A 24308-nucleotide genomic window follows, 5' to 3' on the forward strand; every position below is an offset into this window, starting at 1 on the left:
AGAGCCCAGAGTTGCTACCTCTGCGGTAAGGACCGACAAACAACCCATGCACCTTTAAAACTAGTGGAGACAAACATGTTAGCTCAGGGTAAAATAGTACCCATACACCAAGCAGTAAGCCTAATTTGGCCTGTGGTGTCTTTCACTTTAGTAGGGAGGTGGGAGAATTCAAGGGTCTGGGGGAAACTGTTAGGTTTTGACCAAGGGAACACTGTTGTTTTTCATAATAAGGCAGGTGCATAGTCCACTGTAGATAGTCTGAAGGATGTCTCGAGGATGGGGACTGCCACCATTCAGAAATATACAAAACCAACAACAAAGGGAAAGAAGTGCGCAAAAAATTGTTTGGCCAGATCAGCAGGGCCTTCTCAGTGTCTGCTCCCTCCCTATAAAAAGTTAAGACTGGCTCCCTCTTTGTTGTTCTTCTGCCGGCAAAAGAAGACTTTGTTTCAACAGGCTTTTGTGAACCGACTGCTTTTAATAAGTGGGCTGGTGCTACGCTGCCTTTGTTGTGCTTATCTGTACATTTTTAATATAGTTTTAATTCTACTAATGTTCAACTGTTTTCAATTATTGTTCCCCCACCTCAATGCTTAAAACAACAAAACACTAAGATTTCTAAAATGCTTTATTGCTACAAACATACATCTGTATCACAAAAAGACTACAAGATATATCGTAACATGTATTTTACAATGAGTGATGCAGTCCAAAAGACGGCCACACTCACAACATAATTTTTAAGTTTATGCATTCTAAAACGAAGTAGCTGTAGCATTCACTTGAAATACCTTTGTGCTGAAATGATTAAACGGTCTAGTTCCTTTATATCCAATTCTCAACACCAAGAGAGGAAAACCAATATTAAGAACACATACACCATACAATGTTTAATCGAATCTAACAACAGCTGGCTTACTATTAAAGCTAAACTAAAAACAGCTTCACCTTCATTTTAAGCAAAGGTAAAAACAAAGTAACAAACACATTTTCAATTTAAATGGAATGCATGCATAGGGTAGGGATGGTAAAAAGCCTTATTTCTAACTACTATGAATTTTACACTTAGCCACGGAAACAATAAAAGAAAGCGGCATTTTCCTCTACTTGTGCACATTTCTCGCATTTAAGCATCCTCTGTTTGGTCAAGAGTGAAGTCGGTTTGTTCTCCAGTCTCGGCTTCCTCTTCTTCCTCGGCTTCTGCTTCCTCTTCCTCCTCCTCCACAGGTTCGTCTGCCTTGTCTTCTTCCGCTTGCTGCTCGGGAGTTTGATCAGTAACTTCAAATGGATTTTCACCCTAGCAAGAACATTGATAAATATTAGCAACACTGGGCAAAGCATGCTGGATGAAGAACGCAGTGGAAGATGCAAGGAAACAGCGGGATAAAACTGGATACACAATTCCCATGGCATGCTTAGAAGGCATCTTTAAATAATGAGTGTTATGAAACTGCTGCAAATATAAATAAGTAAAACGATAGCCTGCATTTAAAATGTACATGCAGGAACAAGCAGGATTAATTCCTATTAAGTTTTTGGCTCACATATTCTGCAAAGCCCAATAAAATCACATTCGGGGGGGGGGGCAGACAGGTAACACACTAACCCCGAAATCGTATTATCTCTGGGAAGGCATCTCAGAGAACAAAGGAAGCATTAGATCTCTCTCTGAGGATAGAGACCTCTGTTCGATCTCATCATGGTGATCCAATGTTAGATGCTTCCTTCCAATGCCACGTAAATTTCTTCAGCTGTTGACCAACTCTGGTGTCAGTCAGGGTGAAAAGTGGGCACGCTATTGTTAAGACTGGAAGTGTGCCAGGGGCAAGCATGGATCTGAAGGATCCACAGCCTTCCCAGTACCCAACATACCTACAAACCAGGGAGAAAACCTAATGTAGTGAACTTCCCTACTATTAGGAACAGTGGAAGGGAAATAATTTGGGGCTGGGGGAATCAGAAGTCTGACAGAGGAATGCTGCTATGCCCTTACTTCAGCTCTGCTGGTGAAAACGAGGCAGGGATATGAGCCTTCAGTTGCCATTCCCCCTTCCCTGTCCACTTCTACAACTCCATTTCTAGCTGCCCAGTGATTAAATAGAATACATATAGGGAATCCCTACCCACAGATGTGCATGTCATTTCCAAGCTACAAGTTTTACTGTTTACCTATTTATTTCAAACGGGCTTCTTTTCCTAAAAGAGATCTTTTAATGTGGCAAAAGATGCAGGAGTTTTAAGTATTACTAGTCTCCTGTTCTGCTACTCAGTAACTTTTAAGCGAAGTGACCTCTGCATTTTAAAATTTTATGTTCCATTATGGCAGTTTTCCTTCCATGCATTTTATTTCCCGATTATGCAAGCTGCTTTGTGACAGCTGTGCCCTGAAAGATGCCTACAAACCACAGGAAGAGGACAGAAACTGGACGAAGAAAGACTGCCGTTTGGTTTTCCTCCAGCAACCAATCAACAGGGCTTTACAGTAGGCACTGAGGAGTCTTTCTTCCAAGAGGGGAGGTTTGCCTGGCCCTGCCTGGCTCTCTGGACAATGGACTTTGAAGCTGAACTGCTCCTACCAATTAATCTACAGTAGCAAACTCAAACCACATTAGGCTGCTGAGGTTTTCATGGCTTGATAGCCACACGTTCAGTTTTCTTCCATTTAGACCAAATTATGTCTTAATGGAAGGCAGTTAATATTGAGTACTACTCAAGCTAAAATTCATGTTTCTACTTAAGAGCTGCAACTTTTAATTGATCAGAAATATTTCAATTCACTAAAAACACCCTCTTATCAAACAGATTTTTAATATGTAGTAACAAGTAACAAACTCGAGTGACAAGCACTATCTCAATCCTTTCTACCTCACAAAGGGGTGCTTTTTCTAAGGTATAGTGTGCATTACTACACAAATAAAATTTCTTGCACTGGAAATATTTTAGTACACAAATATTTGCCATTTTAATTGATCAACAGACAAGCCTTTCTGATCAATCAATTAATTTTTATTTATTCTGATTGCAGCTGTTTTATCTACCGATGTGAAGTGTGCGTACACAACTAAAAATATAGGATTACTTCACTTATAAATGATCAAATCGAGAAAATCATGCAGGAGCCAATCTTGAGCTTTCTTTATCAGCAGTGTCTTCCGCTGAAAAGTTAGGTCATACTGCAAGCTTACCTTGACATAGCGCTCATATCGTGCCTTCACAATTGGGTTATTCAATATGCTGGTAGCAGTTAGTACACTCTCTCTTTTAATTTGCTCTTTGTAAGTCTGTAAACAAGATTATACTGTAAAAACAAGCACTAGAAACCTATTCCAAAGAAACATCCAATTCCCATTATAACAAATGCAAAATTAGCCAGACATATGAACTGGTTATTGAAGAGAAAAGTAAATGTAAAATATTCAGAAAAAAGTTGAATTACTGTTAAAAGTGCTATGTACCAACTAAACAACTGGCTTTAGTACAATCATAAAAGGATATAGCTTAGGATTCTATCTAGCACATTATAGAAGCAGGCACTCTGTGGTTTTACATTTATTATGGTTCATTTAACGAGAATCTGCAATAATCTTCAAGCCCTACTGGTTTTGATCAACTGCAAAACAGGAGTTTTGCTTTAAGTATGAATCTGTTTTGTCTGCATTAATTTTTATGATGTACAAGCACATACTATTTGAGGCTTGTTGTCAACACTTGGAAATAAAGTTGGCTTCATAAGGTGTTGTAGAAGTTCCCATGTTTTTAAAACATGCTAGCAACACCCTTAATCTCATCAAAATAATGTATGGCTTGCCAAGTGACTACATCCAAACACTTATTCAATCACTAAATTTAAGCTGTATACAAAATAGGACATGAATTACTTCATTGGTTATCTATTAATAGCAATGATTTCTCGGGGGGGGGGTGACAACATAAAATTCTATCCATCTTCCAGTCAACCACAGGAGACGAAATGATAAGAGCAAGCTATAAATGGAAAATACACAAGGTAACAGAAGAGGAGGCAACAGTGTTAGAAACTGGGATAAAAAAAGCTAGGAGCCAAGTGGCTTCTGGGACCTGGGTTGTGGGCGTCAAAACAGATCTTATTATCCTATGTGTGCAAGGTTGCTTCAGGTTACCTGCAGTACTGCTGAAAAAGTTTTACTGGTGATTAGTACTCATCTATTTGGAAACTAAACCTAAACACGAGGAAATCCAAGCAAATGCAAAACTATGATTGCACTTAGTCCCTCATAAGAGCAACTACAGAGGTGTCATCATTAACTGCAATGCTAACCATTTATTTGTGACTCTTTATTGCTTTTGAAATGGACTGTTGTACTTCGTTTGTGTACATCCAACTGTCTGCACAAATGAGCACTGAGCTGATGTTCTACTTTCTACTCATTTTCAAATGAATCTTAAGTGCAGAGAACCATAGAATTAGGGGAAAACAATCTAATCCAAGATGAAATTCAAGGAAGAGGACTGGCGCTAAAGGTGATCTTAGCTTTCGTCAATATTCTGTAGCTTAGTCCTAGCAACCAAGCCACAGGGTCACAGATTAGACTGGTGGTGTGACAAAGGAGAATCATCAGATTCCAAGTGGAATCTTCAGTTGGCCGGGAAACCCAATCCCAGTGTTTGTGATTGTGTAGCACCCAAAGCTCTGGGGTAGTATGTAAACTTAACCACTACCCAGCCAGATCTTTTCCAACTGCGTTTAGATTTAAAGCAAGCATCAAATATATGCATCTTATGAGGTACTCTCCCTCTCTTCTACTAATTTACACAGGAGCTGGTATGTCTTAAACAGGACTGTTAAATTTTGTACTACTTTGAGTTGTGTGGTGTACCGGTAATCATGAACTATTGCTGATATTGACGACTGAATGACATGGCAAAGCAAACAGGGGGGGAGCATGTTTTCATTGAAGCAACGGACCAAGACAAACACTGGACCATCTTTATCGCTTTAGTAGTCAATCAATAAGGTAAAATGAAACGCTACAGTCAAAGTTTACCGTTTTCCCCTTTGCATGCTCAGGAGACTTTAAGTGCTGCTGAACAGAACTGTGTAGAGCAGGAACATAAACACTGCAGGCAGAGCAGAGAACAGTCTCTACTTTCATCATGTGGTCGTCAGCCGTGACACCTGGCAAAGAAACAAATATGCTAAGGGTAACAGATTATGCTAAGAGAAAGACATGTAGTAAGCGTTAAGGGATCTGTGCATATCAAACAAAGCGGATTTTGCAAAACCATGAGACAAAAGGGAGGAACAAGAAGTTGTTCCAAATTTATGCCAATTAATGGTACTAGCACATTTAAATGTGGTAAGTTATTCTACAGAGGAGATTTACAAGTAGGCAGCAAGAATGGGAGTTTTGCAAATGCCTGGTGCAGTGGCACAAAATGCTTCAACATTCACCACATTTCTCCCCCCAAAACCCAAAATTGATTGTTTTAAGTAACAATCACTTAGGTTTACGGAACCATTTGCCCTTGCTAGTTAAATGGGATGACCCATTGAGTCCAGTATCGTTTTCAAAATGCATTTGTGAAGTAAGATTCATAAGGCCTTTTGACGCCAAACTCTTTAAGCAGTGTACGTAATGAACTTATCCATAAAATGCAGCAAAAATCTGCAAAACTATTAAAACACAAATATACATTAAATATAAAATAATTATCAATAAATCAGAAATAAAATCAGTAGCATAAATAAATAATAAAAATACAGCTAACCTATACACTGTGGTAGCCTTGCTGGAATAAAGTTTTTGGCAGGTGTCTAAAAAAGGCCATATCCCAGAGTCCAGCACCCCCAACTTCTGAGTTGGTGACCAAATTTAACAAATACGATTTGGCCTTGTTAAGTTACAGTTCTAGACTGTGCCTACATGACAACTTTGCTATGCTGATACACAGCAGATGCTTTCGTAGGCTACTTGCCTTCCATAACATCTTTTTCAGTCATCTGGGCAGCTTCCATTTGGCTAGTAGTCTGCTGCTTACGCATAGCGGTCTTCTTGAATTTATTCACCATACATTCCTGGGGGGGGGGGGGGGAGTGTACATCACTTTCAGGAAATCAAACATTATCTTCACTTGTTTTAAATTCACCTCCCACATACTGAAGCTAGCAGACTCACTGGCCAGGATCCAAAGTATTATGAAATTAGTCTGATGAGCCCAAAGGGGATGGGTGCTTTAGAGAGACAGAGAGATATCTTCTGAAAACAGAAGAGGCTTTCACCACCACTACCCCATAAAGACAGCAGTGTTGCAAACTGCTTTTGTAACGGAGTAGATTCAAAAGCATTTTGCAATCTGGCAAAGGGGTTCACTAGTGAAATGAAAGAAGAGATCTCAATAATTCCCCTGACCTAGCACTCACAACTAAGCAAGCTCTTTCAATCCTGGTCACTGTGCTATTCTTGGTCAGTGCCATCACTGCCATGCAGCAAGATGAAGCATTTATCCCGGGTGTATAAATGAAGGCAGAAATTGGTATATGAAAGGTGCAAGGTTATTTTTAAAGTGCTGGGGGGGGGGGCTGTGTCATGCAACACACTCCATGTATAAAAACAAGTAACGTATGTGTTAAGAACTCTTTAATGTTATGTTTAGGAAAATGTATCACTTTACTTATGGTGTTAGAAATACTGTTTCGATTTTCCCAATTTAAGGTTATTGCCACTGTTAATCATGTATTTCGCAAGCCGGCCTATAGCTCCATTTAGACAACTTACGTGTAGAAACTCCATCACAACCTTGTCGAATTTGGTTAGCTTCTGAATATGATCTAATGTTTCCTGGTGAACAGGACTTTCCAGATGAGCTTCAATGTCTTTTTCTTCAAATGTTCGAAACTTGCAGAATGAGCAGGTGAATGCCATTCTGGCAGAAGACAGAGACATGTTGCAGAGAGAGATATAGAATTTGTTAAAATCCTGCCACTGCAACACCCAATTCATTTCATTAACAAATGTTATATACGGATAAAAACCAGAGATGGTTCCATCACAATAATCTAAGTCAGTTTATAGTATTTTTTGGACCCTTTAAGTGTGTTGTACAAGGTGGCAACTGAAATAGAAATAAGTGAGAGTATCTTCTGAGTAAGTATGCCTTGGGTTGAATGGCAAGACCACTATTTCACCCAGTGTCTTGCGGCACCTTAAAGATTGGAACAAGCCTGTTGTGGCACAGGCTTTCACGGACCAGAGAGAAATTCAAATGAATCTTCATTCAGACGGGACTCTAGTCCACAAAAGATTCTGCCACAAGGCACTGGTCTTTAATGTGCAACAAGGTTCTATTCTGCAGACACATGGTTACCCATGCAGAGGTGGCAGAAAAGTAAAAGGCACATCTAATTACACATTTTAATCACAGGACTACAATAGAAATCTGCAGTATTAATCTAACAGGAGTGACTCAACAGTCCTACAGTTACTGTATTCTAGAAAAAGAAACACGCTATCTCTTCTGTTTAAGCAGGTGATAGTAGCCAAAGCAGCAGCTACTTTTATACATTCTGCTTGTTAACAGAACACATAGAGTCCGGTATTTCAAACTTTATATGGAATCACAGACCCCGGACGAATCCAACATAGTGCAAATGGACACCCCAGTTCCGCAACAGGCTTCTCCTCCCTCCTCAGCCCTCCATGAGCTCCCAAAATCTGCTCCATGTTGTTGGGGGCATGTGGAGGGAGAAAAGGGACAGGAAGTCCCATTGAGCAAGCGGGTGGACATCATTTGATGTCACTGCCAAACAGTGCTGAGCAAGTTTTACTTGTCAAACATTTAACCACAGCAATAAATCACAATAAACACCATTTTTATATAGCATTTCAAATGTTCCAAGTGCCACAATACATTTATTTCATGCACTATACCTCCATATTGAACATGGAAACTTGCAATGAGCTTATGACAAGGGCAAAATTTGAACAAAGAACCTTTGGGCTTGCAGCTCACTTTTAGCCATGATACCAGCCCTGTATTGGTAAATTTTTAATGTTTTGTGTTTTATTATGCGGAAGCTGCCCAGAGTGGCTGCGGCAACGCAGTCAGATGGGCGGGGGTACAAATATAATAACAATAACAACAACAAACGGGTAACAGAACGAAATATACCCATTACAACTTGTGAACCTTCTCATTGAAACTAAGCACACACTCTTCACAAGCACATTAAATGTTAATTAGCTAGGAGATCCCTCAACATGGTGTGCAGGCATTCTGTCCTTACAATGAATAATTATTTGGGTATTCCTGATAGTTCGGGAATAATGGCTTATCATGAAATACATAGTGGCCACCCTTCCAGATATATGGAACTATAGCATACTGTCTATGTGGCATTGGGGGGCTCAGGCATAAGACACCATGGAGCAGGCTGAGCAAAGACAGCATAAGGGGGATGCTATTCCCACTTTGCATGCCTGTGAATTTTGGCTGGGGACAAATTCATGACATTTCCACCACAAACCTGTAACCATCACCATACTTTTCACTGTTCTTCTCCCTTCTACGCCTTTGCTTCTCTCTTCTTGCCTCAATACGACGTTTTTCCTCCTCTTCATTTTTCACTTCCGGCTTGACGCCTAAAAACAATTAAAGAGCTAAATAAATAATTTGCGTTCTAGACTCCAACAAGAGGGAAATGTGAAGTCCAACTTACCCTACACCACTCCATCTCAACCACTATACTTAGGGCGTCATTGAGGAGGAATACAGTCAAGCCACCTATGCCAATGGCATCTACCAGGGCTTAGTTAATTTAAAGCTAAAGGGAATATCCAAGCATTTAAATGTAGGTTTGAGAATTAGCAAAAGATAAAGCCAACCTAACCTCATTGTGCCTAGATACTAAAGGCACTACTATGTAAGGGACCAGCAGAGAACAGTAAACAGTTGTAGAGCCTACCATCAAGGAAATATCAAACTTAATGCTGCATAAAATTTATGCTGTTTTAAGCTAGATGCTTCCTGGTTTTATTGTGAAGACAGCTTATTGAATAGGGAAAACTATAATCTGAAAAGGAAAAGCATGCAATCTTCAAAATCCGAATAAAATGGAAAACTTTAACCCTACACTACGACACAACATCAAGTACAGGTTTCTGAATTGTTCCGCCCAAATGATTGACAATCTGATGGGTTTAAACACAAATATCAAAATGTATGAACGAACAGTCCTCATTCTTCCAAACTTGCAATTGCATATTCAGAAAAGCAACTTCAAAACTTCTTTTCAAAGATGTTATGGATTCCATGCATTTACAGGGGGGCAGGTTTTCAATTCACAGGCAAAATGGAACAGCTGTTCTCTCCTTTGCATGTCTCCTTGAAAGAAAAATCTGCCTTATTAAAAACAGGTAGCAACGGTGTCAATTTCTGACTGCTATTTCTGACTGAAGGTAGGAATAATAATCAGAACAGCCTACAATTACTTTTGGAGGTGATAAGCAAACAATTAAGTACTATTTCCCCAATACACAGAGCAAGCACTCCACTCGCATTTTTACACATACACACACAGAAATCCATTCCACCAAAGAATCCCTAGGCCTCTCTGATGTGCTCCATAGGGATGAACTTGCAATGTGGCACCTTACCTCAAAGGAAACACAAGTTAGTCCTGTATAAGCCATCTGACATCAGGTTCTGTAGAGAGAAACAGTCTGCATCTTGCCTCTCAAGATCAGCAGACACCTTCTAAATCTCTAGATTTACTAGTCCAGGGGAATGGAGGCTCAAGTCCAGAAACCAACTCAAGACTCCTACTTTCCAGCATGATGCTTTATTTGAAGATTTAAGCGGAACTACTTGTGAATTTGCTAAGTGCCATCAGTATGAATCCACAGATACAATGCTACACTAGTGGTAACCTGAAGATGGTTCGATTTTGGAGTATAAAAACAAAAACCGCTTCACCTTGTAATCATAGCAGCACAAACAAAAGAGTGAACAGTATTTCAATGGAAAGCCTATTACACAGTATGAGATACACCCAATGGTTTGAGACAAGAAACTCCATACAATTTGTAGCAAGTTCCCAGCATTCCTCATTTATCATACAGACCGTATACAATAGCAAAGCACATCAGGAGGAAAGAGGTTTAGGACAGAATTTCAGCCTCAATGTAGAATTTTCTTGCTTGTGGGTTTGAAGATATGGTTTAGCAACAGAAACACCTTTCTTCTAGAAATAGTTCACCTGTTTTAATAAGCAGCATTTATAAACACAACTGATTTATGGTGAAGAACAGCTGGCAGTTGGTCTACTTTAAAATCAATACCATAAAGTATTAAGTAACTACAAAGATAAGGATGATCAATACGAGAGCTCTAATTTTAACTGATGGCATTGATGCTACAGGAAACAGAAAGTCAAATAAGCGTTGTGTATACATGATCTGGATGTAGAAAAGAAAACGTTATCACAAGCAAGTAATGATACGTTTGTCACAGTCAAGAGCCATGGAACTAAACATTCTCTGTTTTGAAGATGGAACACACAACTGCAGGAAATAACACATCATTAAGTACAGCTTTTCTTGAAAATGTCACCAGATGAAACCGTAGAGGCACTGTACCTTGAGTTACCTGATAAAATAAGCAGGCTTACCTTCAAATTCCTGACAGATGCCATCACAGGCATCTTGTGTAAAGTCTTCGCCTGTTATTGCACCACCTGCTTCAGCTTCATTACCCTAATGAAAGGTCAAAATGCACAGGTTTCCAGAGTAAACAGGTGAGTGGACAAAACGTGGCACATTAATTCCAGAACGGGAAGAAAACATTCATTTCAATTCAATTAGCTGAAGTGATCAGCTTGAATTAAGAGGAATGAATTTTAAAGTAAATTCTGGTTGTGTATTTCTGGATGTTAAGTTGCTACGAGACCATTTTTGTGTGGTGATGAGTAAATTAGGTTGCACTGAACACTGCCTGTGGGCGAGTGGAGCAGGCATCCACCCATTCACACAACAGGATTTCACATTTCTCTCTTTTCCTTGCCCTTTAAATAAGTTTTTTCTGAGCGGTGGGAGCGGGGCGAAGGGTGGAGGAGAGGAAGGTTAACTTCCACTGTATGATAAAATATTGGATTCTGCTAACACTGATAATTTTAAATTCCACTTATTTGGCATTAACAGTCAGTCAAACCTTTTGAAGAGTTGTGCTATTGCATAGCATAGTGCATTTAAAGCTGTAATTATCATTAGAATTGCACCCTTAGAGCTAGATACTTCAGTTCATAAAATGGGCAGCTATCAGAAAGACAAGTAAAAAGGAAAATTGCCTCATCAGATCATGAGTATTGGGCAGGATGCAAATGTCTTGGTCGCTGACATGCTTGACTGATCAAAATTATTTTATCAGATTTGGGACATCTACTTTGCACATGGCGTGATAAAATATTCTGATCAACCAAGCATGTTAGCTACAAGAGCATTTGTCTCTTGCTCAACATTCAGGATCTGACGGGACAAAAACTTCTATTTTCCTGGCTTTTCGAATACCTGGCCAACTCAGAAATAGTCTCCTTATCCTTTAATCATACCAACATGTATTTCCACTTTCCTACTATTAAGTTTCCATTATTCGACCTTTGCTCTTTCAACTTTAATGAGTTGCCCCATCAATCTCAGGAGGATGTACACTCCAATGAGACCATTCCCATATACAGCAAATTTCTTGGGGTTCCCTACATGGTGTCCATCATATGAAGTCAGAATGGAAGCAGGGACTTTCCTGTGGTGGCACATGTGACAAGGAGCACCAGAATTGTTACACTGAGCTTTTAGCGGATGTCATTTAACATTTGTATTCTACCAGGCTATGAGAGGGTCTCTGGTTTTTGTGTTGTGCCATGTTCATGCAGCCATTTTTTGTTTTCGCTGTGTTCATTCTATTACTGATACTGCATTTAAACTGAAAGCCACCTAAAGGCCACAGATTTCATTGGCAAGGTACAACTGTAAGAGAAACAAATAAAACTACAAATTTCTGTGAAATAGTTCAAGTTCCTTACGCAGAGTGCTTTAGGTACTAGGTTCAAACCAGCTAGAAACATAATTCAGTGTTCCAACATGCCATGACAAACCTGGGATTTTTCTAGACCTTATCTAGATTTTTTATTTTAAAAGAGTTCAAGTAATGAAATAAAACTGGCAGCAATCCTGTGTAAACAGACTGTAGACTCAAAGCAACCATGAACAGAAGCTGAAAATTAAACAATTGGTTAAAAAAGAAAATCATTCCTCCTAGTTATTTAGGCCACTTGATTGAAGATCTGCTATTTGGCTATATAACCAGTATTTTGAAACCTGCAAGTCACATATATAGTTTTCCACTAAGCTACTACAATCTCAAGTTCAGTACTCAATGTGTTTTAATATAAGCTACAAGTTCAACTGAATAGTATGCTGAAGATAAAACACCAGAGACTCAATGAGAGACTGCCTGGGAATCCCACATATATTGCCTTGAGTTCCACGATGGAAAGGAAGGATATAATTGTATTAAATGTTGGGTGTGTGTGTGTGTTAGAAATTCAGGTTTCATGACCAAAATCTGGAAGGAGGTGAAGAGTCACAAGTACATGGCTTTTATCTTGCCTTTCGATTATGTCTTATTAAGACTAAAACCACAATGGCACATATAAAAGAACCACCAGCTGCCTACCCTTAAAATTCAATGGGCAGGATTCACCTAACCAGTCCCATCAGTGGAAGCCAAGTGCAATGTATTCCACTTCTGCAATGGGGTTTCCCCCCTTCCTTTTCCCCAATCGGGTTGTGGAGGGTCAGGAGAACCCCCAGGATAGAGCAACTGGAATAGTGTGACACTGAATTCTACTCTGCTTAGATTGATCTCTGAATTGCACCACAGTGATCCTCACTTGTTATTAACAGCAGGTTCTTATTCTAGTCCAGCACTATCAGGGGGGGGGGGAGGGAGGGAGGGAGGCTGAAAAATCTCATTGGGGCAGGCATCACGGTGCCCCGTGGCCTTCTAGACCATATACGGTGTTTGAATTAACTATCAAGACACACTCTAATGCTTGTTGCAAAGTACAATATTTTGCAAAGCTAAAGATCGTTACCTCTGTAGTAACTTTCTTGCTTGGTGTCCATGGCTCTATTAGTATGAAAGGAGGAAGAAATTTAAAGAGTATCAAGCTGCAGTATAATATTTTGTCTCACCTAGTCTTTTGCTTAAATCCTTGGGAAACTGGGAAAATAGGAAGGTTGGTTATAGGAAACTGAAAGAATACATTAAAGAAAATTGCATGAAGTTGCAGTTTATATAAAAAAACCGCAAAGAAAATACATATAATTTGACTTAATCAAGCTCTTGTACTGGTACTGAAATTATATCAAAACTGGGAGGAGAATGCAGCAGAACTAGCACATGTGGGATTATATCATCATACTGTGTAATTGGTTTTCCAGTCATTAGTTACACACCTTTTAAATTCAATTCACAGTTGTTTATATCACACTTAAAATCAGTTTTCATATTGTGCGCATGAATGTATCAGTTGTGTTTTCTACATTTACTCTCAGGCTCCAATGGTAAAATAGCATACCTGAGGCTTTTCAACAGACCACCAACTCCAGTGAGAGGAATTAACAAGAAATGGTAATAATGCAGCGGTAGAAAACTTTTTAAAAAGTTACTTATTCATATAAAGAACAATGTTTAAATCTCAGGTCTTAAGCCTAAATCTCAGGTTGGCTTAAATGAGATGAAGACAACTGAAACAAGGTTTTGAAGGTATTTCCAACAGAGACCACTGTCAATTTCCTGCTGGTTAAAAACAAAAATCATAGCTTAAGGACACCAGTAGGACATATTTTTACATTCAAGAAACAGGATAATCTACCTCAAAATAAAGACAAAATAGAAACAGGTGGATGGATGAAGTCAGAGACCCTTATGAGAAATCTCTCAATCTAGTCCGGTATGCTTGTACTGAAAGAGGAAATATAATTTCTAGTTTTCATTATATATATTTAATATCTTTTGTACCTATTGCACAGGTCACCCCTGAACAACACAAGCTATAGCTGATGTGATGTTACTGAGCAATACCAAAATGCACAATATTAGATGAATACTGTATTTACTTGAATCTAATGCTCACCATTTCTGGCCAAATTACATTGCGAAAATTAAGATGTGCATTATATTCAATGACACATTTACATTCACCAGCAAATACTTATTTTGGTTTCAAGGTTCTGAACATTGAGGTGTGCATTAGATTCAAGTAAATTCGGTAGTATGTATGCCCCCATCCCAACCAGCATTCCCTCTGACGACCCATTAGTCCAGCGTTTCCCCAACCTGGTGCCCTCCTGATATTACTGGACTTCAAATCCCATGGCCAGTGGCCAAAGCTGGTGGTAGATGTAGTTCAATATATCTTGAGGGCATCGGGTTGGGGAAATCTGCTTTACTTTCTCACATGCAGCCATTCAGGAAGAGCAAACCTGCCCATCAACACTGATGGCAAGTGGCCCAGTCTCCATCACCTAGGGATTCACGTGGAGATACCATACAATACGTTACAGTCATTCCATCCATCTCTCGCATCTCTGCCACAGAACCTATCTGCATATACTCCATCGCAATTATGAGTATTTCACTAATAGAGATATTGCAAAGTGGCATGTGTGCTATTTGGAGTCCTCTCAAAATTCAAGTCAATTCAAATAGCAACCACACACTGCTCCCAAAAAGTATGAGAGGGAAATTTAAGCTGAAATAAACATACAAAGCAATCCATACAAACAGGCTTAGTGAAGTTAGTGCAGGGGGGGGGGGAATGATAACTTTCTGTTGTTGTTTCAAATAGCAAGTCAACAATATTTGCAGAAGGGAAGAAAAAAAATCTGATGGGAATATTGTATTTCCATAAGCATTCAAACATTAAGGTCTGAAATTCGTCAAAGCAGCAATTGTTCTCTTGGTAACAATCCCACAGCATCTAGCAAGCAGTCTTCACAATAAAAGAAGCCAGAAGAGGTTCCAAAATATAGGCATACAGGACTAATTTTCCAAGATAACATTTCACACAGGAGAATAGTATATAGGCACAAATCTGATAAAGTGACTTCATTTTAAGTAGCAGATTAAATTTTCTAATCTGTGCTAGTTTCAAAAGGGGCTTTGAGGCTGAAAAATGAAGAATGGCAAATCATCATAAATGTCTCCTCCCAGAAAAAGTTAAATAGCGCTATTATTTGTATCTTTCATTCAATTACTTACTAGGTTTGTTTTGGTTCATCTTCACATTAGGTTTTGTCAGTTTGGGTTTCTTGATAAATGTCCCACCTGGTTTATTATACGGCTGCTGTATCATTTTTCTCTTTATTCCTCGTGCAGCTACTGCTGCATTACTGGGTTTGTTATGATAGTCTACCACAATTCCAGGTCTATGCATGCCTCCAAATTCTCCCATGTACTGTAAACAGGTGAAGAGCAAGTATTAGAAAATGATATGGCTGGTTGCAAAAAACATAATTCCTACAAATACATATTTACAAATATTTTAACTCCGGGGAAAGAACGCAATACTAGCAAGTTAACACACATCAGAACTGCAAGCCTATTCATTTTTCAGTTAATTGACCACAAAGTGTTTACATCAAATGAATTTCTGCTTATGAGAAATCATAAATCCAGATATTGAGTTATATTCTAATTTGTTATATTCCTTCTCTTCAGATTCTCCAGATGATACATTTAACAAAAGACAAAGACAAAAACGTATTTCTATCCTATATCAAGAAGAGGGGGTTTGCGGGAGTGAGTGCAGAAAAACAAGACTGTCTTGTATCATGAAATGTTTTGAAACAAGGATCAAACTGTCATCTACTGGTGTGAAAGGACTATTTCTTCTTTTCCTGTCTCAGACATCTACATAAGGATGCATAAATTGGCTTGTTCCACACATTTTCAGGCACTGAAAATAGAAGCAAACTGAAGAGAAGGAACCAACCAAAAGGCAGGCCAGCTTTCCTACTGATACATTTAATTAAATCAAGAAAGCTCATCTGACCGGATGAGTGAAATCATATAAGCAGAAATAAGTTTCCCTAACTTGACTAACAAATAGCACTAGCACACCAGAATATGTTAGAGAACATTAAAATAATAATACGCTAACAAAGTCCATGCACACATTCTAAATTTCACTTTGTCTACAAATTGGTCCCTAGCAAAAAAACAATCTAGCAATATCTCCACGCTGAATGTACATAAATCAAAGGACACTTTCTAGGAGATTTACATTTGCACAAGCAAATATTTCCAGATCCATTAAAGGTGCAATGCATTTTAAGTACAGTAAGTAGCCTATTCCTCAAAGTATTTCAAGTTCAAGAAAGGCACACTTAAGTTTTAAAAAGTGAACTGTCAATACTCCCTGAGACTTTTAACTCACTCAGTATCATAAACCTACTTAAGAAAAGAAAGTCCTGACAACAAGGGCTACACAGATATGCAAAGTACTTTATTACCAAACTACAAGAAAGCTCCTAGCTCCTTTTTATGTTTCTCTGCGTTAAATCTTATTATGCCAATTGTATCCTTCAGAATGCCACATGGGTAAAAACGTTTTTGAAAGAACAGTCTAGGGATGCAGACCACCTTTTCTTTTTTAAAGATCTTTATCTCTACATTTAGGCTATAAATAAACTACCCTATGTTTTTTAGAGCTAGTTTCTTGAAACATATTATGCTTCTGAAATTTATGATAGCATATATGAGATCAAGATAAGCTTCTATAACTTAACTATTTGTACTAAAATGAGATATAAGATTATAAATTAAGTTAATGGGACATCATCATCTTATAAACCTGAAGTATTCCATCAGGAGTCTAGCAGCTGTTAACAAGTTTTTCCTGCTAATCTTTGAGTTTCTTTACTCTGTTCACAATGTTTCAACTGCAATTTTGAAGCTGCACTGGAACATCACATTCAGCATGCAAGAACGTGTTGTGGGCAATTTATATAAATCACACAAGTGTTAGACAAAACTGTTCAGTGCACCGTTAGTTTTCATTCTGAAACAATTAGTTACCCTGTTTCTCATATTTTAAGACATACCCATAAAATAAGCCATAGCAGGATTTTTAAGCATTCAAGGAATATAAGCCATACCCCGAAAATAAGACATAGTGATAGGCGCAGTAGCAATGCCAGCCACGGCAGGAGGAGGAGGGAAAAAATAAGACATCCCTTGAAAATAAGCCATAGTGGTTTTTTTTGAGGAAAAAATAAATATAAGACGTGTCTTATAATATGAGAAACACGGTAAGTTGATGGCGCCCCTTTAACTATGGTTTCAAATCACCTCATTTCTTATTACACATCTTTATTATACCCATTACTCCATGTAAGTCTGGTGACCTTACATTAAGTTAAGAATGAGTATATAGAACTGATTGCCTGCCTATCAGGACAAAATCAGCTTTATGGCATTCAACCCCTAAAATTCAACAGTATACATACATTGCACCTTTAAGCTACTCAGAACTGAGAAAGGTTCTAATTAACCTTTACAATGATTCAAGACCTCCCACTAGCCAAGATGCTAGTGTTAACAAGGAAAAATGCAATTCCTTTTAACCCCTTTTAGACCAAACCCATTGCCTTAATCTTCACCTTTCAAACAAAAGGAGAGATTTGATAAAAGCCTTAGCAACTAATCTCTTAGTGCTTTACTTGCAAATGAAGAAACACTGGGTGCTAAATTCTAGGTAAATACCAAACGGGATTGGGAGGTCATAAACCCTAACAGTTTGGCCAAAAGTGCACTGTGTTTGGACAGCGCCGTTTGTTTTAAATGCTATGGTCTTGAAAGGGTTTAAAAGAGTGACTAGTGAAAAGAATCTGAAAAGATTCTGTACTTACTCCTCGGCCACGGCCTCTGCCTGTTGATGGTCCTCCAAAAGCATCATAGTTTCTGCTTCCAAATCCACTGTCAGGGTAAGCAGGCGTTCCTCTCCCCCGAGAGCCTACAGGTGCAGGCTTCATATGGGGTGAAGAAAAACTGCTGTAGGAAGAGTAACTCTCTCTTCCTCTGTCCTCCATAAACCCAGGCCTCAACTTTGAGCGTGAGTAAGGTGCTTCCCAGCTAGACCCGCCCTGGTTTCTACCTCCGAAAGAGTCAAGGCTATTCCGGTAGTTGCTGTCAAATCGACCACCATAACTACCTCCGAAGCGGCTTTGTTCGGGTTCATTATAACCATAGCCAGATCTGTACAGATCTCGCCCACCCAGAGAAGACCCGGAGTCGTAAGACTCATAAGGTCCAAACCTGGAAAAGTTGCAGTGAGGAAAAAAAAAGTAAGCTTACTAAAGTTAAAACATTTCAAAAGACAAGTTATCAGTTGACATTTATCAACTCAAATCAATGTATATTTTACTTTGGTAGGGTTTGCCTTGATTAGGGCTGGGCAATTTCAAGATATGACCAGACAGAAAGCTATCTGAGCCATTTTTCCATAAAAGTTATATTAAAAGTTCAGAATACCCGAACTTCACTAAATTTAGTCTATCAGCAGTATTTAAACCTCATTATTTGTGCCCAGACCTAGTCTTACAGAAGCAGGCACCTGCACAGACTTAAAGGTTAATAAAACTATTTTATCTTTGAAGTCATACCTAACAACAGTTAACAGCATTTAAAAGGCTTTCCTCTCAATCGGGAAAGTTGTGATAGTATCAATAATGAGAGGCAATTACAACTTGATACTTTTTTCTTTTAATCCCTGCAAAGTTCACAGTGCAATTATTTAATTTTCTTATTTCTGCAACATACAGTCCAACTGACAGAATACCCCATATTCTATTATTACATTTGGCATATTCTAGAGAATAAAGAAGGTACTTTAGTATAGAACTGAAAAAGCAAGTATAAGTTTTCAGTATCAATGTACCCTTGATAGAAGGAAAGGCTATGCATTACATGTAACATCAGAGACCATATAAAACAGTGTTTTACTTATTTACTGAGGTACAGGAAAAGGCAGAGTGCAGGGGGACATAGGGGTCAGGTACAACTGCACTGTAAAGGGGAATCTCTCCCAGCATAAAAATATAATTAATTCAGTAGAAACAGAAAATTGGACACTGGTGACTATGTATACTATCCTCATCTACAACAGCATTAACCCATTTTCATTTTTAAAAACTTCAGTCACACAAACTTGCATATTAAAAATGCCATCTACAGAACAGTCTATTACAACAGTGATTTTTAATTAATTCTGATCAGCGAACTCCAATCATATGCAGATTACTAAACGGTAGGTACATCTTAATCATTATTCTTGAGACAGTTAACTATGCACAAGTATTGGATATCAACCAATTCTTCAACAAAACTGTGCAGTTTCCTGATTTTCAATGTCACAAAAGATCTTGCGGATTCAGGGTTGCCAACCTGCAGTCTTGCATTCTCATACAATAATTAAAATATAAAAATGAGAATACAACAAAGTTTAATGTTTCATTCAGATATTTTGTTTAAAATTCACAGATCTTAAAAGAAAACCAATTTTGCATAAAAAGGATGGCCTAAAGTTAGTAAACATGTACTGCAGGCACCGTGCAAATCCAAAAGCTTATCAGAATCCCATTACAGCACTAAGAACAAAATGGTAAGATCACTGCACAAAAAATTTGTAGAATAAGCCAAACACACATTTTAGTGTAATTAGTACCTGCCAATAAAATAATCTGGACATGACAATTTGTCTACCAGGGGACATTTTAACAAAATGTATTAGCACTAAGTAAATAAAATTTAAATGTTCCTTGAAAATCAAATCAAATAATGTAATCAAAATTGTCTACTTCAACTATACGTTCTATGCTATACGGTCAGGATGGCACAGACTCTAGATCAAATGCATGCAGTCATCTTAAAATCTGTTACAGCACTGTACATCATTAAAAGAATCCAAACCCAGTATTTTTTTAAAAATCTACCACACAGTACCTTCCTGTGCTTTGTTGCACATAGAATCAACATGGCATGTTCAAGGAACACTTAAATTCGATACGGGTATATTGTCAAACATAATTATGCTTTGGTTTAATACATAAGGCAAGTGATTCAGTATTTTACCTGGCACCACCGCCGCCTCCTCCACCACCTCCATGACTTTCCATTCCATATGACTGGTTCATATAAGAGTCCATGGCTCTTGGGCCACCATAGGCACCATGCCCATAGTCACGGTCCATTTCTAAGGAAGGAAGGAAGTCGATTTTATTAAAATGAGACCTGAGTTATTTCTGGGGCATAGGAATTCATTCATATATATTTTCAAAATATACTCCGGCCCCTCACAAGGTCTGAGGGACAGTGGACCAACGCCCTACTGAAAGTTTGTTGACCCCTGCTTTAAACCTAGGTTCCTGGCTTGTTTCAAAGCTGGTAGCCATAGTTACCTACATAGGCAACTCCCAATTTATGCAGGGGTTATGTTCTGTGTGTCTGCACATGTAACAGAAATCGTATATATTGGGAGCACCGTGGAGAGTCCTCCTGGCTCTCCAGGGTGCTCCCTATTTCCGGGATCCACTTCCAGGTTCCCGACACCGTGTTTGTGTGCAGTCCACCACAAATAGACCACACGTAAATGAGGAGTTGCTTGTACTTAATTAAATTTCTGGCTAAACAGCAGCTTGCGCAGAGGCCACATGGACAGGCAAAAAGCTTGTTCACGTGAGATAAAGAATGCCTGAGTGCAGCCAATAATCTGAGTACAGCCAATATTCTCCTCCTAATGGTGAAACAAATGGGTGAGATCCAACACTAGTGAGACTCATGAGTAGATTTGCTGAAGTCAGTGGGCTTGTCCACCGATTTCAACATGTCTACTCGAAGTATAAGATAGCTGGATGTCACCCAACGCATGAGGCCCCCTCTGGGCTGTCTTCCACCAGAACAAGTAAAGGGTGGGTGAGCCTGATTATGTTTTTAAGAGCTGGCACACACCCCACATTGTCTTTTGGCAGAAGCAAAAGACGCAATTTTTTTAAATAAAAAAACTTCCCTATAGGAAGGGGGAAACTAATTCAAGGCCTAGTTCAGTCACTTTCCTATTCTCCAGGGTTCCATCAGCAGTCATCCACTTCTAAATGAAAAACATGTGTTCTTTACGGAAACACCAGCTCTTGCAGATACCATTTTCACCTACACAATAGTATTCTTGGCTTTGTGGAATTACGTGACTGCAATCAATCAACCTCTCTCGATACCAGCATTTGACAGATTGAGGGCTGGCACCCCAAACATAGCAGAACAGAAGACAAACATAAGACTACTGATTTATTATTGTGATTCTCTGCTTTGGACTGCCACCTACTGCACTTAGGTATACGAACCCAGTAAAAGTACACTGGGTCCCAGATGTAACTTGTGAGAAGCAGAAGGCATGTGAATTGTCTATTTGCATTTTTCCTGTCCCGCTCTTGCAGAAAAGATAAGAAAGAATAGCAGTAATGCAACTTATGGCAAAAGATCTGGTAGGCTTTCCAATCATTGTTAAGAATAAGTTGTCAATGTAAAAGCAACAACTACTAAAAGCTCTTCATTCTGAAGAGTTTAAATGGAAATATCCTTCACTTTCTAAAGTTTAAATGGAAATATCCTTCACTTTCTAAATTCAAACTTAAGAACTACCCAGATAATTTAGTGTTTTGGATGCGGCCTAAAAAGATACTCCTACCAAATGCTGTCCCAAAGGTTTCCCCAACTCTTGGATCAGATTTGGGGATGGAGGCAAGGACTGCGGAAGGAAAGGGGAACAATAGAAAATGCTTCCCAGTGCCCCTTCATGGAAGCCTCCACTGGATCAGAGAGCTTCCATGAATGGTTACAACTGGGGGAAAACCCATTGGCTAAAATGTTTTGACTTGAAAGACAGTTAATTGATATTTTAACCTACCCTTTGACTACATCTGATGGGTGCTTACTTTTATATGTTTTATTACAAATATTGTGTGTTTTAAATTCTATTTTCCATCACTGATTATTTGGTGCGGGGGTTATTGGGTTGTTCTTGGTAGTCTTTTGATTATGTATTTTGGATTTTTATATTGCGATTTTATCCTATGAACAGTCCTGAGACCTGTGTGTATATGTGTATAGGGTGGTATATAAGTTTAATAAATAATAATAATAATAATAATAATAATAATACATTGGGCAGTGGAGTAGCTTACCGGGAGGGGGGTGCTAGCCAGGTTTTATTTTACCCCAGGCAAAGCCTCTAAAGGGGCGCCAGTGAGGCTTGCAACCTGTGTTTGCAAATGCCCACGGGGTGGGTGGTGCCAAACTGGGTCTTTGTCCCGGGTGAAATAAAGCCTAGTCTCGCCCCTGGGTTGGGGGGGGGGTGAACATAGGAGAAAGGTTTCTCCACGTGCAGCTGTGGCTGAAGCCCCACCCTACCTACCCGCGCGCCCTCGCAAGGGCCGGGCTAGGAGACAATGGTGGACATAGCTGCCAAGTTTTCCCTTTTCTCGCGAGGAAGCCTATTCAGCATAAGGGAAAATCCCTTTAAAAAAGGGATAACTTGGCAGCTATGATGGTGGATATCGTATTGGTGTGTGTTTGTGTGTGTAAACGTATTCATGATTTTCATTTATAACAATAAACATCTCGACGACGACAGCAACAAGAAATGCAAACAATTCAACAATTCTCGGCTTTCAAACCTCGAGTTCCTCCCACCCCTCTTTCAGCGGTTCCAGGAATTCCCCCCGCCCTCTCTCCCATCATCTTTTTTCCCCTTCTGCGTCTCCAATTAACTCCATTTATTATTTTCCTCAACTATTTCAGATGTTTTAGGAAATGCAAGCTTTTTTCCCCGATAACCCTGCGAACGTCTTCATTTGTCTGAAAACATTCAATAAATGAAATTTTAAATTTTAAAAAGGAGGGGAGCAAAATAAAAATAAAAAGCAGTCCTCTCCCCCCGCACAGACGCGGGCGAGGCTCTCGGGCTCTTTTCCCCAAGCGGCGCGGCGGCTCCCCTCCCCTCCCCCACCAACATGGCGCGCCCAGCCAGGCCCGTTTCCCGCCTCCGCTGCAGACCCCGCCGCCATCTTGAGTCCGCAGCGCCCAGCCCGGCGGCGGCGGCAGCCTCAGCCTCGGCGCGGCCTCTCCTGAGCGCCTCACCTTCCCCGTAATCCATGGCGGCGACAGCCCTCGGCGGTGCGACCGGGCTGCTGGGAACGTCGGCGGCCTCCTGTTCGCGTCTCCTTCCTCGCCGCTGCGCCTGCCGCTTCCTTCGCCACCGCAGGCACCCAAGTGACGCCGGGGCTGAGAGGAGCGCGGCTGAGAGACCGCCCCCGGAGAAGTTCCCGGCGCTCCGATTGGCTGCGCGGGGTCGCCGGCTATAGAGAAGGAGCGCGGAGGGGTAGAAGGTCCGCGGAGGAAGAGGAAGTTGCGGGAAGATTCTTCTCCCTCTCCAGGGGGGAAGCGGAGGCAAAAGGGAGCTCCACCTACTGGGCACCGCCGGATGCGCGTACGCCGCACAGCGCCAAGCGTGAACGGCAAGGTACAGTATCTCTAACGGAGCGTCGGCTCGGAGCAAGGTTGCCTTACGTCATCTCCGGAATGCGGCTGCCCGGGAAAATCCGGGCGCGTGGCAAGCCGTCTCGATTTTTCATAAAAGTAGCTCAAAACGGCATTTTTTCCCTTGAGATTTTGCCAAGAAAGAAAAGGAAAAAGCTCAACAGCTTTTCTTTTCTTTTTTTAAAAAATGTTTTTATTACAGATTTTCTTGGTTTAAAAAAGTCTCTTTTTTCAGGTTGTACAGTCTTTCTTACAAATCAGTTACATTTGTTGTGAGGTCAGCAACTTTTCTGTCCGGATTTTCACTGTTTGAAATATGGCCACCCTAAAGCCAGCCGGAGTAGCTGTTTGGAGGAGCAGCCCAGATGGATTTCTTTAGAGGGGGGAAAAGAAGGGGCCTGGGCAGAGACCCTTGTTGTTCCCTGCTGGGATGTCGGGCCCTCGGATGCCAGACGCCTGCACTGTATTCATCACTTAGTTTCAGCTCTTCTTTCCAGCGAAAATTGGAACCTGTTACCTGTGGCCTTTCACTCGAGTCGCTGCTTATGCTCCCGCAATTGGGAGCATCCCGACGATCAAGCACAGAATCCTAGAGATTGAATTCCAAAACCTTTGCAGCGCAACCAACAAAACCTGTTCCCTTTTGGGGTTGGGAATTCCACCCTTCTTTGGCCAGGACA

At 40.0% G+C, this 24308-nt stretch overlaps 1 protein-coding gene across 6 annotated transcripts; it reads right to left on the bottom strand.

Moving 5' to 3' along the window:
* Positions 1-610: 610 nt before the first annotated feature.
* Positions 611-23388, bottom strand: ZNF326 (zinc finger protein 326). Of its 6 annotated transcripts, none has more exons than XM_035122405.2 (10): positions 23230-23387; positions 20170-20290; positions 17949-18354; positions 15364-15493; positions 8522-8618; positions 6756-6903; positions 5956-6055; positions 5025-5155; positions 3186-3281; positions 611-1297 (listed from the first exon to the last, which is right to left on the bottom strand). In XM_035122405.2, the coding sequence occupies exons 1-10, from the start codon at positions 23243-23245 to the stop codon at positions 1127-1129; spliced, it is 1416 nt and encodes a 471-aa protein (XP_034978296.1). In that variant the 5' UTR covers positions 23246-23387; the 3' UTR covers positions 611-1126. The 6 variants fall into 6 exon arrangements, with proteins under 6 accessions (XP_034978296.1, XP_060132721.1, XP_034978293.1 ...); XM_060276738.1 differs by having other exon boundaries at positions 6756-6919; positions 8502-8618; XM_035122402.2 differs by having other exon boundaries at positions 15298-15493; positions 23230-23386.
* Positions 23389-24308: the final 920 nt, after the last annotated feature.

This window comes from Zootoca vivipara, chromosome 7, assembly GCF_963506605.1.
Source record: "Zootoca vivipara chromosome 7, rZooViv1.1, whole genome shotgun sequence".
In the NCBI taxonomy this organism is placed as follows: Eukaryota; Metazoa; Chordata; class Lepidosauria; order Squamata; family Lacertidae; genus Zootoca; species Zootoca vivipara.